This window comes from Penicillium longicatenatum (genome assembly GCF_028827895.1).
Source record: "Penicillium longicatenatum strain IBT 33135 chromosome Unknown contig_3_segment0_segment0, whole genome shotgun sequence".
NCBI classification, from domain to species: Eukaryota; Fungi; Ascomycota; class Eurotiomycetes; order Eurotiales; family Aspergillaceae; genus Penicillium; species Penicillium longicatenatum.
This window is the reverse complement of record NW_026643121.1, coordinates 244,666-260,812: the sequence shown is the minus strand read 5'-3', so window position 1 is coordinate 260,812 and position 16,147 is coordinate 244,666. Positions and strand designations below refer to the sequence as shown.

At 47.5% G+C, this 16,147-nt stretch overlaps 3 protein-coding genes across 3 annotated transcripts; 2 read left to right on the top strand and 1 right to left on the bottom strand.

Annotated features, from left to right (window-relative positions):
* Positions 1-2,148: 2,148 nt before the first annotated feature.
* N7484_005457 (uncharacterized protein) lies at positions 2,149-2,625 on the top strand (the record flags this gene model as incomplete). Its single annotated transcript, XM_057115876.1, has 1 exon — positions 2,149-2,625. One exon carries the CDS (start codon positions 2,149-2,151, stop codon positions 2,623-2,625), a length of 477 nt encoding a protein of 158 aa, XP_056971759.1.
* Positions 2,626-3,926: 1,301 nt separating this feature from the next.
* Positions 3,927-6,278, top strand: N7484_005456 (threonine/serine exporter family protein; the record flags this gene model as incomplete). The annotated part of the gene is made up of 1 exon (XM_057115875.1): positions 3,927-6,278. The coding sequence occupies one exon, from the start codon at positions 3,927-3,929 to the stop codon at positions 6,276-6,278; it is 2,352 nt and encodes a 783-aa protein (XP_056971758.1).
* Positions 6,279-7,006: 728 nt separating this feature from the next.
* On the bottom strand, positions 7,007-15,474 carry N7484_005455 (type I polyketide synthase; the record flags this gene model as incomplete). The annotated part of the gene is made up of 16 exons (XM_057115874.1): positions 7,007-7,861; positions 7,946-8,423; positions 8,508-8,848; positions 8,901-8,975; positions 9,028-9,315; positions 9,373-10,227; positions 10,293-10,318; positions 10,374-10,470; positions 10,573-12,716; positions 12,784-13,242; positions 13,333-13,771; positions 13,830-13,942; positions 13,998-14,121; positions 14,178-14,691; positions 14,745-15,321; positions 15,390-15,474. 16 exons carry the CDS (start codon positions 15,472-15,474, stop codon positions 7,007-7,009), a joined length of 7,470 nt encoding a protein of 2,489 aa, XP_056971757.1.
* Positions 15,475-16,147: the final 673 nt, after the last annotated feature.

Below are 16,147 nucleotides of genomic sequence, written 5' to 3'. Positions count from 1 at the left end.
ATTTTGAGATTTTTGTTTAGTCCGGAAGCTCCCTAGTCCGGCGACATTCTTCGCATAGGGACGCAGGTATATCCCAGTGGGCTTTTGTACCACATTGAATGGATTAGCCTGTATCTTGCTCCTTTTATGGGTAGTATCCCCTGATCTCTGCACAGTCAAGTTTCCACATGCTCTTATTTCCCTAGAGCTGCGATCAATTTTTAGGGTAGGTGAGTATACTCAGGGAGATAATCGAGGGGCAAGTGGAAGTCGCGCGGCCGAAGGTTATTCCCACCTACCTTCTCATCATATCCAAATTCTCGCACTCACCCTTCTCACCTGGGAGACGCCATTCGATCTACGCCTGGCCTATGTATCATTCAATCTTGTTACATAAATCATAAATAACAACATGAACTTCCAATACAGTTAGCTGCGATCCCCAAACATAAATACTAGCGGGAAACAAGGTTAGGCTGTTCTAGGGACTGTGGGGCTGGTTAGTATGCGGTAAGAAGAGCTAGTATCTATGCACTTATACCTATCGCCACAATAATTAAACTATATAAGAGTCAGGGGCTATACTGATTGTCTAGCGTTACATGGTATCATGTTATATTCTCTTCTATGCGACTCAGCCAGAAGAGCACAAAAGGTTTGCCATATGCGAGCACCCTCTTCAACGCCAATTCTGATCATACCGCTTTCATGGATTATGGAGTATACCCCTCCCTGTGGATATCATTCTCTGCAGGCTTCAGCTATGACTTCATCGTGCATGATCTTAAGATCGCGCCATCACCCCGCCATCGAGATCTAGTACTTGATGCCGTATTCCCCATTCACTTCGTACTTTATGCACAAAAAAATCGACTAGCTTCAATTCCTAGTCATCCCCAAAAAGCCTAGTCTATATTGTATTAGACAAACTCCGCACGTTATTGACATTCAAGAGTATAATTTTCTATAGTCATGTACATGTATTTTTCCGTCATTCACCATGTCAACAATATCCATGGATGTCGGAAGTGAAGTGGAAACTCCCAAGGTTCTTTATTATCATTCAGCGGCTAAGTCATAAATATAAAACCTATACTCCATATACACATACTGTAAATATCAATACAGATGTGCAGGCAGTAAAGTGGAGAAGACGTGCCGATCGTTCGGTACCCGGTGGCGGAGCTGAAGGACCTCTTAGGTGATACACGTATTTAGTGCGTTACAGGTGTACAATGTGGATCAACAACATCGGCAATCCCACGCAGGTCAAATTCTCTTTACAGGAGAGGTGAATGAATTAATCATAGGCTGCTTCCCAGTGACAACTTCTTACAAAGTGTGTAGATCGGATATGTAAAATAGATGCGCAATTCATCATGGGCCATGGTATATAAAAGGTATAGTGAATGAAAGCACAACGATCATATTACAAGATCGAGACATCGTCGGATAGTGGACTAAGAAGTGGAAAAGCTATAACTAAGAGATCGGCAGAATTTACGTACTTTGTAGATGAGCAGTTCGATCGGGAAAGCTTTACCCGATGGATTAGAATAGGCAGTGAATTTATATATGGACCATGCAGTAGGATCGGAAAGGCGTGTACTGCAGATCATCGTCAAAGAATCCGAAGTGGTCAGCTGCAGAAGTAGTCTGATGGAGCATAACTTTAGCCGATGCAGTAGACAGATGAGTGGGGAAGTGGCGGCGTGTGACTGTGACCAAAATAATCATGTTGGCTCCAACCTGGGGTTGTCCATGAGTACTGGAATACAGATGAATAATTGAGAACTCTGCAGCTTGATTTGTATACGGAGCTCTAAGTTACTACCTGTGGCCACTAAATATAGGGGTGTCCCTTTCACGCGTCGTAGGTCCAGAAGGATGGGATATTATGTTCCACCCTGTCGTTAGTTGTATACAAACGAGCCAATCAAAAATGAGAAGAACAAAGTACGGAACATAAATCCCCGTAAGTTTGGAACGCAAAACAACTTTATTCGTAGTGGCAGGAATTGATATAAAAGGCACTGGGCTTGCGTATCAATGACCCATATCCATCCTCAGCTCACCTTGACTATCATAACCACATGCTTCTGCATTAATGCCTAAAATGTCTCCACTATCCTTTTCTCTCTCCGATTTTGATCCGATTGTCTGTCGAAAATGGGTTATAAAAGGCACCGTCATCCTCCCCTCTGGAGCAACTTATCCTCACTTGCCAATCCAGCTACTGCCTCCCTCCTCGAAACATCCTCCAAAGAAATCAAACGCAATCATGGTGTACTACGCCTACGCAAAGAATTTCAGACTTCCTTTGAAGGCCTGGTATATTTCTCAGGAGCCGCTGCTAATTATACAAACAGAGCAATGATGATTGGTCATGGGCGCTACATGATTATTGCACCTTCTTACGATGTCCTGAACCAATGGTTCGAGGCTGTCAAGGCACGAGTCGCCGATAATGTCATTTGGCGCGTCTCTGAGGATTTCTACGTGTTCGATCGGACCAAGTTGAACCTCGGAAGAAGTACCGCACCAAACGCCGAGGCCCCACAGTTCATGAACAAGCTCATCTTCCAGCTTCAGAACGACAATGAGGGCCGAGGTATCTCGACTTTCAACAACAGCTGGAACCGCTGAGAACAAGATTCGAAGCTGTAAGTGCTTAGAGAATACCTATGTCTGTTTAGGTTCCAACATTTATCTCAAAGATGTTGTGCCTGATAGCATCATCTTTGCATTTCGCTAACCGTCGCTCAATTACAGGTGCAGCACGACGATGTTTCCCTCCAATATCGATTTTGTTCCACTTGTAGCCTGTCAAGGCCGGTCTTCCCTACAATTAGCTACGTTATCATGGAATAAAGCCTCTTGCTTCCTTTTTGGGGACCCCTAGATCTACCTACTCTTATCCTGACAGAAGCCACAATGTGAAAGAAGTCTAGCTGTAGTAACTTCTAGGTAATCGTCACCGAAATTCTCTGATTATCCTCACCATGGCAGACTCTACAAAAAGGTCTGTTAGACGAGATGTCGAGGGAATCAGTACTAAGTCATCCTGTTAAGCGCGTTTTTCATTGAAACAAAGGGGTGGTAAATCTGACAATGGTAATGCATACGCAGACTAGGCAATGGGAACAATATAAACTTCTTATCGGGTAGCACCTCATTTCATCAAATACCGCGAGCAGGAATAAGACAAAAAGGAAGAGCATGAAGCATAAGTATTTCCTAAAGTAAACTGTAAATGTAATTGTTTCACTCAATTGCCATCCTCATACTTGTTGAAAAGGGTCCGCAACTACTGCAGCGTCCATGTGAGGCGATTTCTCTCTGTTCCTGGCGAATCAAGTTACATGGCTAGAAGTTCCAATATAAATGAAGAAGATGTGGCTTATCGGGAACTCAGCGGTCGGGTCGGGACTGGAGTGTCCTTTGAACCACGTTCTTAGAATGATCCTATCTATGACGTCAACACTGTCATGGTCATGGGCTCATTCCAGCTGTGCGAGGTCAAATATTGAAAGCAGATTGCCGTAAATAGATTTAAGAGTGCTTCACCGAGATCGAAACGAAATGCAGGCTCTCAATGATTATTGGTAGGGGCATTGTCAGCTCTTGTTGTGAGTTCCTAACCCGACCCCTACGATTTGATCAAGCGCATTACCACTCTTTCAAACTCTATTCAGCTTCAAGGAGGCTTCATATCTTGGTACAGCGGAAGTCTCAGATATTATCTTCCATTTATAGTTTACGCTTCCTAGTGGTTCTGAAAATACCCATGGTCAACATGGTCTGGAACTTGAGCGTTCAATTTAGCGATGAGGGTGTACATTCCACTCCCCGTTCTATCATTCAATCAACACAACTGACCTAATGTGTATCTCACTCGGTCAATTTTTGGTATCGGAGATCTCGCCCCTTCGGCTCAAAATCTAGGCATGTCTCCAACGACACCTGGAAGCTCGGAGAGTCAGAGCTCACGAGTCAGCTACCACAGCGTCGAAATTCCAGACTCGGGGCTTGCCAACGAACGTGACGAACAGTCGGATGTTGCCAAGAATGGCACTGGTCTGCATGAACAATCGCGATCCCAGGCGCATAGGGTCCATTTCGGATGCGATTCGACAGAAAACATTGCCAACGCAATTACAGCTCCGCAGGATGGTCAATCAGCATGCGATTATCGACCACCGGAAATTCCCGAGGCTGCGTCCACTGGCCATACGCCCTTCTATAACGAAAGTTCGCAGAGTGAGAATACTTTGGGCCAGTGGGAGAAGTCATCTCCTGAGACAGAACACGTTGTTCAACCGAATTGCTCACAACCTCACTCACAGAAAAAGCGTGGACACTCGATGTTAGAGAAAGTTAAGCTTTTGGTTACCCGCTTGTATCAGCTATCTCCTATTTATAATGGCGAGAGGTCCGCCGCACAAAGTCATTCATTGGATGCGAGTGAGCCTGGGAACGGCGACATCTCTGCCAGCGTGCAGGCACATCAGCTAGTTCGGGGATTAGTATACGAGCAATCTGACCAACATACCACCACTTGCCCACCGGAAAGTCCAATCGCGGAGCCTGTAATACAACGCCGTGAAAGTGAGGGAGGTGTTCTGGCTCAATTGCTGAAACTCTATGGGGGCTTGGATCCACCGACGCGAGATACACGACCGCACAGCAATGTCTTCTCAACGGCTGCGACACCCAGTACCCCCTTTGGTGGAAGCAGGTCAGGTAGGAAAAGAATGCCAAAATGGTATGAGAAGCCACAGAATATGCCAATGGATACCAGAATCGACAGTGCTGCCCCTTCGGGTGAGAACAGCCCCATAGCTTCCAAAGAGATGCTTAGTGCTACCCCCAGACGGGCACACAGACTAGGCCACCACATGCGATTAGAAGACGAAATTCGCGTGACTGTTCATATTGCCGATATAATCTCGCGCCAAAAATGCATCATCCAGCTCTGCAAGGCTTTCATGATGTTCGGGGCTCCAATGCATCGGTTAGAAGAGCACATGCAGAAGACTGCATTGGTTCTGGAGGTGGATAGCCAATTTCTCTACGTGCCGGGATGTATGATTATGTCCTTCGACGATCCCACCACACGCACGACGGAGGTGAAGCTGGTGCGGGTGGCTCAAGGCATTGATCTCGGGCTTCTAGCCGATACCCATGATGTGTACAAGAATGTGGTTCACGATGTTATGGGGGTTGAAGAGGCCACCAGCGAGCTTGAAGAGATCATGAACAAGAAGCCTCGGTACAACAAATGGATCATTGTGGTCCTCTACGGGATAGCTTCAGCAATGGTTGGCCCGTTCGCATTCAATGCCCGTCCGATCGACATGCCAATAATTTTCTTCAATGGCGCCCTCCTTGGCATTCTACAACATGTCATCGCTCCACGTTCTGTGCTATATTCCAATGTCTTCGAGGTGACCGCTTCGATTCTGACTTCATTCATCGCACGGGGATTAGGAAGCATCAAATGGACCACACCAAGTGGAAACCGCGAGCATCTGTTCTGCTTTTCTGCAGTTGCCCAATCGTCCGTTGCGCTCATTCTGCCGGGATATACTGTACTCAGTAGTAGCCTGGAGCTTCAATCGCATCAACTTGTGTCTGGATCAATCCGAATGGTATATGCTATCATATATTCGCTTTTTCTTGGCTACGGAATCACGGTCGGTACTACGATTTATGGACTGATCGACCCCAATGCCACGTCTGCCATCACATGTCCAAGCACCGAAGCTTGGGGTAACGAATATGTTCAACGATTTCCATTTGTGGCAGCATTCGTGTTATGCTTGTTAGTAATCAACCAGGGCCGGTGGAAACAGGCACCAGTCATGCTGTCCATTGCAGAAACCGGCTATGTTGTCACCTATTTTGTGACACGACGCATCGGTACCAGCTCCCAAGTTGCCAACACTGTCGGTGCATTCACTATAGGCATGATAGGCAACCTTTATAGCCGCCTGTGGCATGGTCATGCGGCAACTTCTATATTGCCGGGAATCTTCGTTTTAGTGCCGTCGGGCCTGGCGGCATCGGGGTCTCTCATCAGTGGTATCAAAACTGCTGACGAGACCCGTGGTAATGCATCAAGTGCTATAAACCACACTAGTAGCACGACCTATCCCGTAGAGTCTGATGAGCTCTACAGGTCGGATCTGGGATTTGGCATGGTGGAGGTATCAATTGGCATCACCGTGGGACTGTTCATTGCGGCTCTGATGATCTACCCATTCGGGAAACGACGAAGTGGGTTATTCAGCTTTTAGGCTATTCGAGGTTAGTGTAGCATCTATAGACTTAATTAAAAAGATTTAGAAAGATAAGAAATTCAGTTGTATTGTGATAGATTATAATCTTATGCGAGAAAATACGAACGACCCCTTAGTATCTAGCATGCCTTTAAAACTAGTGAATAATTTCCACGACGGGAAGAGCCTCCTCGGGCTATTGGGTACCAGCGTTCGCTCACGCAAATCTCCTAGTGGATTCTAAGGTAAGATAAGTTAAGGCTAAAGATATGGTAATAGGCTAATATATGCGGGCATTTCTTTAAAGGAATAGTCCACGGGTATTCCCGAAGATTTAATCGTGAAAAAGTTTCATCCTGAAGTTCTATCATCAGAAGACTGCTCCCTAATCACGGCTTATGCGCTAGAGTCGTTGACCCTTTAAACTAATATATTTCCTTATATCCTCGTTCTAGTTGATTTTGGAGAGGAGCCCTTGATAGGGCACCTAGGTTTCTTTATTATAAATATCCTCCTAAATATCCTGAAATATTAAGAAGGGGGTATATAAGGAAAATGTTTAAATAGAAAGATATAGTATCTAAATGAAGAGTCAATTATAATTTCTAACATATATTTATTACCAGTTTCATGCGAAACCCCATAACGTACACTCCTATCTCACTACCTATATGTTCGAGTCATTCCAAAAACCCACATCGGCGGAAAACAGTCCAATCTCAGAACTCTGCAGCTTCTTTCAACACTCAATGAGGTACGAACTTTGCGCCTAAGGACTGCACCGCAGATTCGATCAGATGTGTCACCGATGGCGCGTTGCTTATCTGAAAGATGCTGATATCCAAGTCAAGATGGCGGCGCCACCATTTTCGAATCTCAACTTTTACAAGTGAGTCAACTCCAAGATCGGAGATGGCCCTGTCGGGGTCAAACTCCTCTTTTGTTATCGAGAGCAAAGAACAGAACATGCGAGAAATTTCCTTGGTAAGTATCTCCAAACTAGTTGGATCCGCCAAGACAGAGCTATCTGCAGCTATGCTCGATAGAAAGTCTTTCAGTGGGGCATCAGTATTGCCGAGACTGCTTGCTGTGTCTTGCTTAAATTCGCGGACAAGGCTTAGGCGGACATCTTGCCGCAATCGAGGAGCACTGCCTGTCTTCATGGTGACGAATCCAACATTCAAGTGAGTGAGCCCGAGTGTGCTCGACAAATGGTGTTTCGGTAGCTGGTTGCCAACAGTGAGTTCCATGGCGTCCAGAAGATCCCGTATGGTAAGGATATGCGTTCCTTGCTGGCGGAATCGCTCTAGCACAAGCGGTGTTCTAGCGACGAATCCCACTTCGTCCATGACCCCTAGATTGATAACCGATGCAGGAAGCCCCAAGGAGTGGCGGTAGTGAGCGAAAGCGTTTAGGAATGAGTTCGCAGCCGCGTAGTTTGCCTGGCCCGGGTAGCCGCGGATTCCGCCGATGGAGCTCATCAGAACAAAAAACCTCAAATCCGCACCTCCAAAGACGGAATGGAGATTCCAAGTTCCGTTGACTTTGGGCTCGACTGCAGCGCACCATGCATCATAGGCCATACCGATGGTTGAGCGGTCCTAATTTTATCATGTTAGGCTTCATCTGTGGATTCTGATGGTCTTAAACGGCCTTGCTAAGCAGCGGCTGATTGGCAGTCATACCTGTAAAATCATTGCTAAATGTATGACACCCGCAATTGGCTTTGGGCTCATGTTCACAATCTGTTGAACGTCACACAACTTCCTAACATCTCCACTGATAGCTGTAACCTCAGCACCATGTGCCCGAATTTCATCGAAGAAAGCTTTGTGCTCCTGGGAACGTCCGGCAGATGGTGAAAAGAAGACAAGGTGGCGTGCTCCATTCTCGACGAGCCAGGTGGCGATTGGACGACCTATTCCTCCAAGTCCTCCAACTATCAGATAGGCGCCCTCCTCGAAAGGTTCAACTTTGGACCGAGTCGGAGCTAAACTCAGAACCTCGGATCTTTCAGGCATCCTGATGACAATCTTCCCAATATGCTTTCCTCTTTGCATAAGACGGAATCCCTCTTGGGGCTTTGTAGCTTCAAACATATGGATAGGTCTGATGCTCTGGATGGCGTGTTGTTGATGGAAAGAAAACCATTGACGGAGAAGACTATATATCCCAAGGAGGTTAGCCCAGACACCTGCCACTTACTTGCCCCTGCTGCTCCGCTGCTTGGGCCACGGGAGAACTTACCCTTGGACTAAATCCGGTTTATCTCTGACAATTTGCGCCATATCGACACCGAAGAATGCTCGATTGCGGAGGAGCTCATTCATGCTTAGCCTTCCATTCCCAAGGATGTCGCGCTTGCCGATTTCGACCATGGTGCCGTATTGGGCCACGCACTGCCAGGATATGTGGAGTAGCTCCCCGCTCAGGGAATTAAGCACAACGTCAACTCCTCGTCCTCGAGTCGCTTGCATGACGCCAGCAAGAAAGCTGGGGCTTCTGGAATTGAATATCTGATCCGAATGGATACCATATTTCTCCGTCAAATAATTAGCTTTTTCGTCGTCCCCTACTGTTACGTAAACCTGAGATGATCAGCAATTAATGAACTGGCTCACGAGTGAGTACATGACGTACAGTTGCACCGACGTGCTGAGAGATCTGTATAGCTGCCTGCCCCACTCCTCCCGCACCGGAGTGTATCAAAATGGTCTAGGATCTCAGTCAGTCAAACATTAAGGAACCAGGATGCGTCATATCTCACCTGTCCCTTCTCAATCCTAGCCACGTTAAGCAGTGAATGTATTGCTGTACTGAAGACACAGGGCATGGTGGCTGCTTCTTCCAAAGGAAGGTTGTCTGGGATCTTGTGACAAAGCTTCCTAGGGACGACTATTGGCGATGCAAAACAACCACCGGCGGAAAGAAGCACCACACTGTCTCCCACGATCAGGTCGTGCACCTCAGGTCCCACATTTGTTACTGTCCCTGAAGCCTCTATACCCATGCTTGTGGGAGAGTCGTCCACAATACCCATAGCCACAAGAAGATCCTAAACGGTGTTATTCCTGTACACGGAACCCCGAGGGCGGTTGGCTTAGTAACGTACTCTGAAGTTCAAGCCCAAGAAACGCGGTGTGACTTCCACCAAGTCCCTGGTGAGACTTGTTGTTTCTTGAGCTACCCATCGCATAGCTTCAAGCAGACCGTATTTGCCAACTGTTAGCACTTTCGAATCACCTGGATCCGGTGTCGCTTCCAATTCCGAGTTCAGGGAGCATGGCAGGTACCTTGGCACCTGGATTGTGCTACCGGTCAGGATATACTCGAAATCAACATCTGCGCCAGGCAATTGTCTGAAACTGTCAAAATGTTCATAAACATCTACAATCCCTTTGGCGGCCGTCTGGCTTGAACCATCGATTTCTAGGGTAGCAAAGTCCAATGAAGCCTCCATCCGGATAGTCCTGGCTAGACCAAGGATCATGCCATAGCGCGGGTCTGTGCTTTGCAGTTGACTTTCCAGCGTCACCCAAAGTACGCCCTGGGACGTCAGTCCGGACAGCAACCCCTGGATGTTATTCCAGTTATCCTTGGAGATGTCATGAAGGAAAGGTCTGTCCAGCTCCAGCAAAGATACGACACTTTGATTACCAGGCAAATCCTGGCCCAGGTTGCACCAAGAGACAGTATATCCGCGATGGATAAATGACTGTTGAATGGACTTCCCGGTGTTGCCAATGAGCCCATCATGGAGCAAGGTAACGGACTTTTCCGGGTCAATCTCTTCACGCATGGATACGATGTGAGCCATTTGATGAAATGGCTTTTGATCATCGTACACAACCGACTGTGCTCCACGAAATCCAGACTTCCGAAGCTCCTCGTGCCATCTTTCGGGCTCCACATAAGGACTGTTAACACGTTGGTCGTGGTCACCTAGCCACCACCCCGGGAGAGAACCCTTGATACGAAGTGAAGAGTTAATATTTAATACTGTGGATACTTCTCTTAGGATACGAGACTTACCATAATGTATGATTGTGCGACCATATCTTTGGTATTGTTAACTCATAGACGGAAGATAAGAGGACAATGACACAAACTTACCTCCGCAGACCTCCTGGAGAAACAGACGGCCGCCTGGCGCAACAAGCTTCCTTACGTTCCTAAGAGTCCTGGAGAGTGAAGGAGTTGCGTGCAGAACCTGTGCAGAATTTGCAAGTACCTCGTCAGTAGGCGATCTTTGAGCAGTCCTTTTGTGCCGCCTTCGTAGTAGGCGTGGCAATATGTGGGTTGGGTTTCTTACATTTGCAGCAATAACCAAGTCATACTGCTCTGCGGCAAAGCCTTGCTCAATCGGATCGCGGCTGATGTCAAGGACATGGTAACTTATGCCCTCGTACCCGGAAAACCTTTTCTTTGCTGCTTGAAAAAACCCTGGAGAGATATCGGTGAAAGTATAGGTCGAAAACAAGCGGACTCCGCTAGCTAAAGACAGGGCTCGGAGTGCAGTCTCGGTCATACCGCCAGTCCCTGCACCTATTTCGAGGATCCGCATATTCGGGCGTGATTTGCCGTAGCAGGTGAAAAAGTCTCCGAGATCCATCGTGCTCCCGATGGTCCGATAGATGTCAGTCAGACAATCGTCTCTGGCCAACAGGTCGAGCCCATGGACTCTTTCCTCAAGAATATCGTCCATGTTGTTATAAATGGATAATATTGCCTGCACATAGGGCGCAAATTGACCAGACTTTAATTTTGCCGCAGTCTCACCGATCATGGTCCTTCTAATTGATGACGATGTGGCTAACAACGCGCCTGTCTCGCGGAGGACAGAGTAATCGCCTCTTGCAAATCGTTCGACCTGGAAACATATCCACGATTGAAATTTTCGAAGGTGTTCGGACGAGGCACGACGCGTACTCATTTGACATGCACTTTCAAGAATGCACGAAACTGCTAATTTCTCCACTAAGACTTTGCTGTCACGATGCGAATTTGGCCGCATAAGTTGTCCGTATGATGCGAGATCTATCAGCGGCGTCCACGTCATCTGTGCGCCTGCTAACGTATCACGATCTTGCGCATCCTCAGTGACGCTGACGCGTTTCAAGAGCACATTTCGAAGCTGCATGACAACGATACCGGCTGAATCTGCAACGGCGTTTCCAATCACAGTACCGCTTTCAGCTCTGTTTGCCGTGCCTTTCGCGGATATATGAGAACTTCCCTGACCGATGAATATCTCGTCTATGGATTGGGGTATCAAGGCTTCCCCTAGTTTGCGAACTAGACCATTGCAAGATGCCGCTGCAGAGAGAACAATGCACTGGTCGATAGTGGTAGGATGGAGTGGATATGGGTTGTTGTAGGGGTCTTTTTCCTCGTAGACAGTGGCTGCAGCCAAAGGGTGGGTTGGGCTGGCAGAGATATTTTTCAGACATTGGAAGCTGGGCCCATAACGCAATCCAATGTTACGCACGCTACGATACCATGACGGTGACGGTACATGTCGTGCAAGATCGCAAATTCTTTCAGTTGATCGACGACCTTCAGCCACACCTTTAGCCTCCCCGGCGCAATGTTGCATCCAATGCGTGCCATTCCATGAGGTGACGGAGAATGACCACCATGCGGAATCAAGCTCATCGGTCAGCCGTACTGGCCTGAGGCTTGTAAACAACTCAACTGATTCGGTTTCCTTGAGAAGCAAGGCATTTTTGATGAAAATGTTTCGTAAGATGTAATTGCCATACCCTGAGATCTGGCGGACAGCTTCCCCTGCCATAGCCACATATGCGCTGCAGGGAAATACAATATCATTGCCGACTTGGTGGTCCCGCAACCAGGGCACGTCATTCAATCGAATGACATTCCTCCAGGCCGGTTCTAGGGAAGTAGTTTCGAAAACACGGCTTCCGAGCAACTCGTGGTTAGCGTGCTGCCGTGACCTCCACTCTTTAACATGTCGACTCTCGTCCCAGAAGTTGGTTCCATGCTGCCAAGGATACAACGGAATATCTGTGACGATATTTCTCTCACCAGCAATTCCGTTGACAGCCGCAAGTTCTATCGGGACGCCAAAGGCGTGGAGGTTACCAGCGGTCTTCATTAAGGAACACAACGGGCTTTTGTCGCGTACGACCGTAGGGATATAGCGTAACACCTTATTCTCAGCTGCAAATAGCTCCCGTAGAGGACCAGCTAGGGCTGAGTGTGGCCCAACCTCGACGATCGCTTCTATTTCTTGTCCTTTTAAAAGCGCCATCACAGCCTGAGAGAAAAGTACTGGCTTCTCCAAGTTTCCACGCCAGTAGGAAGCCCGCATTTCGCTGCTACTGGGCATTGCTTGACCAGTAACCGTAGAATATAACGGTATTCTGCACCCACCGCTCTGCACACCACGGCCTAGGAGAGACTCATACTCTGGACCAAAATACTCCATATCCCCTGTAGGAGCTCTCGTTAGCATTAATACCACCAGAAAAGTCGTCTCCTGAGCGAGCTTGTTACTGACGCGAGTGATATGCCACATTCACACGGAGAGGGCGGCAGAAGGCATCCTTTTTTTCTGCCTGAATATTCTCGGTGATCTTGTTTAACTTATTGCTGTCGCCAGAGAGAGTTACGCTTCTCGGGCTGTTTTCGCACGCCACTTTGACTCCGTCCATAAGGTACGGAGACACCTCCTCACGACCAAGTCCAATTGCTGCCATGCCACCTTTTGTGGAGCGCAAGGCAGCTTTCTCTGCGATCTTACCGCGGTAATAGGCAACAATAATTGCAGACTCTGCTGTCAAGGCACCGGCTGAATAGGCTGCCGCGATTTCACCACTGGAATGACCCAGGACAGCGGCGGGATGAACGTTCCATTCCGCAAGCATATCGACCAGACCAATCTGTAAAGCCGTGCAAAGGGGTTGTGATAGCCCGGGCGTATTGATCTGATAGCCTTTCTCCGGATACGAAAATAGATCTGATGGAGTCCGTCAGTCCCACTGCTCTATTCCACTGAGTAGCTGCAACAAAGGGGCACGGCACTCAATCTAGACAAAAAGCTACATACCTATTATCTTCCACTCGGGAGGGTCTGGTAGAGATTGTAAAGCTTTGTCAAGCTTGCTGACGCTGTTGCGAAAGCACTGGGAGAGCAAGTAAAGGTCCTTTGCCATTCCAGCCCACTGAGCCCCCTGTCCTGTAAATACAAAAGCAAGTCGCGACGTCGATGGGAAGGATTTTTCGATACTAGAGAATGAGACGGATTCTCTTCCATCCGCGATAGCGAAAGCTCGGTATTTCAGATGCTCTCTGCGTTGGCACATGGTATACGCGATATCACGTATTTCTTTCGAGGTCCGCGCTAAGTAGCCTTCAAATTGCGAGATTCTCTGTTTCAGGGCGCTGCAGCTTTTTCCAGACAATACAATCAGCTTTGGGCCGTTCGTGGAGCGATGGGTCGTTCTTTGACGCTCTGTCCTGCAGTAGTTGCTCGATTCAATGATGGCCTGAGGGTGTAAGCTATGGTTAATCAGTTATAGGCCGCCGCTGTAATCATCAACTTACGTGTGCATTAACGCCCCCAATCCCAAAGCCGTTGATGCTGACCCTCTTACGGCGGTCTGCAGGCCATTCTGTAAGCTGTACAGGGACCTGGAGATGGGCTTTCTGAAAAGGGACTATTGTTCAATTAGATTAGCTTGTATCGCTCCCCAAAGGAGGGCTCAACCATACTCCGAGGGTTAGGCATGGAGAAATTGATATTAGGCGGTATTTGCTCATTTTCAATAGAAAGGACAGCCTTGATGATACTGGTGATACCGGATGCGCCCTCGGAATGACCAACATTTGGTTTTACCTGAGATCAGGTAAGCCATGTGTGTACCCTCTAGATATTTCGCAACCAAGTCTTACAGATGTGATCATGACACCCTTCTCCCCAAATACCTCGGCAATGGCGCCTGCCTCTAGAGGATCTCCAACTGTCGTGCCCGTTCCGTGACACTCAACAAAGGCGGTCTCGGAGAAGTTATGGATCCCAGCGACATCATAAGTTTGACGTATCAACTGCTCGTGGCTTCGGGGATTGGGTGTCTTCATATCTGCAGTTTTACCGTCAAAGTTTGTCGCCGTGGCCCGGACCGTCGCTCGAATACGGTCATTGTCTGCCTTTGCTCTGTCTACCTTCTTGAGCAGGATAGCAGTAATCGCCTCTCCACGGCCATAACCATCTGCTGCTGCATCGAATGTTTTTGAGGTACCCGAGGAGGATATGACTCCCTCCGCAGTCATCGCCATCATCATTGTCGGTGTGATGATTAGATTCGTTCCCGCGACTATGGCCGAGGTGCAACTGCCGCTCGAAATTGCCTGACAGGCGGCGTGGAGGGCCACCAAGCCCGATGAACAAGCTGTTTGGATTGTCAGGCTGCGAAGTCAGCTTTTGTGTTTTCAAATAGATATCGGAGCACGGATGTTTACCTTGGGCCCCTCAGATCATACTCATAAGACACACGATTTGCAAGGGCAAAGTCCATCGTAGAGTTCACCTGTCCATCCCAAGGACGCTGTAGGTCTCTAGAGGTGATGTCAAGCCAGCTTTCTCCAAATACTCCAACAAAACACCCAACGTCAGTGCCTTGCCAGCCTACCTGTCCTGCGTTCTCCATGCATTCCCAGACTACTTCCAATAGCATTCGTTGTTGTGGATCCATGTTGCCTGCATCCGTGGGTGAAATGGAGAAAAACTCATTGTCAAAATGACGAATGTCCTCTTGTAAAAAATGACCATGCTGTGTGCAGATTGAGCCTGGTCGACCCGCAGGATGGTAAAACCCCTCTGAATTATACCTATCTTCCGGAACGCGAATACAACCACTTTCCTTGTTGGCGAGGAGATTCCAAAAGTCTTCAGATGTCCTTGCCTTCCCTGGAAGTCTCATGCCCATACCCACGATGGCAACAGGCTCGGAACTGGCACCTTGCCCGCCAATCCCTCCACCGTCATCCAATGCACACATTGGCTTGGTAGTGGTTCTAGTGCACACATCGTAAAAACCTGTTCCGTTAGCAGCTTGAGTGATTTGACTGTCGTTGTTGAAGGTTTTAGCTGCTCCGGAGACTTACCCTTATCTTCGGAGGTAGTAGCTATTTCATCCTTGCCACGGTCTATGAGTGGACCACCAGGCGCAAAGCTATCGAAAGGAGCCATTTTGAATATTGAGTCCAAAATAAAATTAGGATTGCACCTTGACCAGGAATATGCCGAGCTTGTTCAGGGATTGAACAGAAAATTGAGCTTCCCGCGTTCTTTTCAGGAAGATTAACATTTGAAGCGTTCACCTGTCTATCTTTGTCCACTGCATGACGTGCACTTTACTAGACTTTTCTTGTAGAATGACTGCCTTCCTTCCCTGTTATTCAGGTCTTCACGAGGTTGGTAGATGTAACTCTTTTGGAGATAATACAGGTTTCTGGAATCTGAGATTTTTACCACTACAAAAAGCAAGCGTCATCGACTTAGACACTATTAAGGTTTGGATGATATTATTCATGCCTCAACATAATCACTTCATGATATAGAGTCAGACTAAGATATAAAGTTGGGCTCCTTGTTTTAAGAGTGTCAATTAAGATTATGGATCCTCTCAATTCGAGTAATCATCCCGCGACATATAATGAATAGAATGCTTCTCGAGTCTCGACTCTACTATTTATTACCCGTTCAGTATTGCAACAAATAATTTATAATATATACTTATACAAGAAATATTTTAAGTGAGATTGCCTCCACTTCGAAAGCATTAGCTAGAATTATAATGAACTTTTCCTCTACTTTAAAGCAAGGAGTCTTGGGGTTAATTATATCTACTAAGAGTAAGACC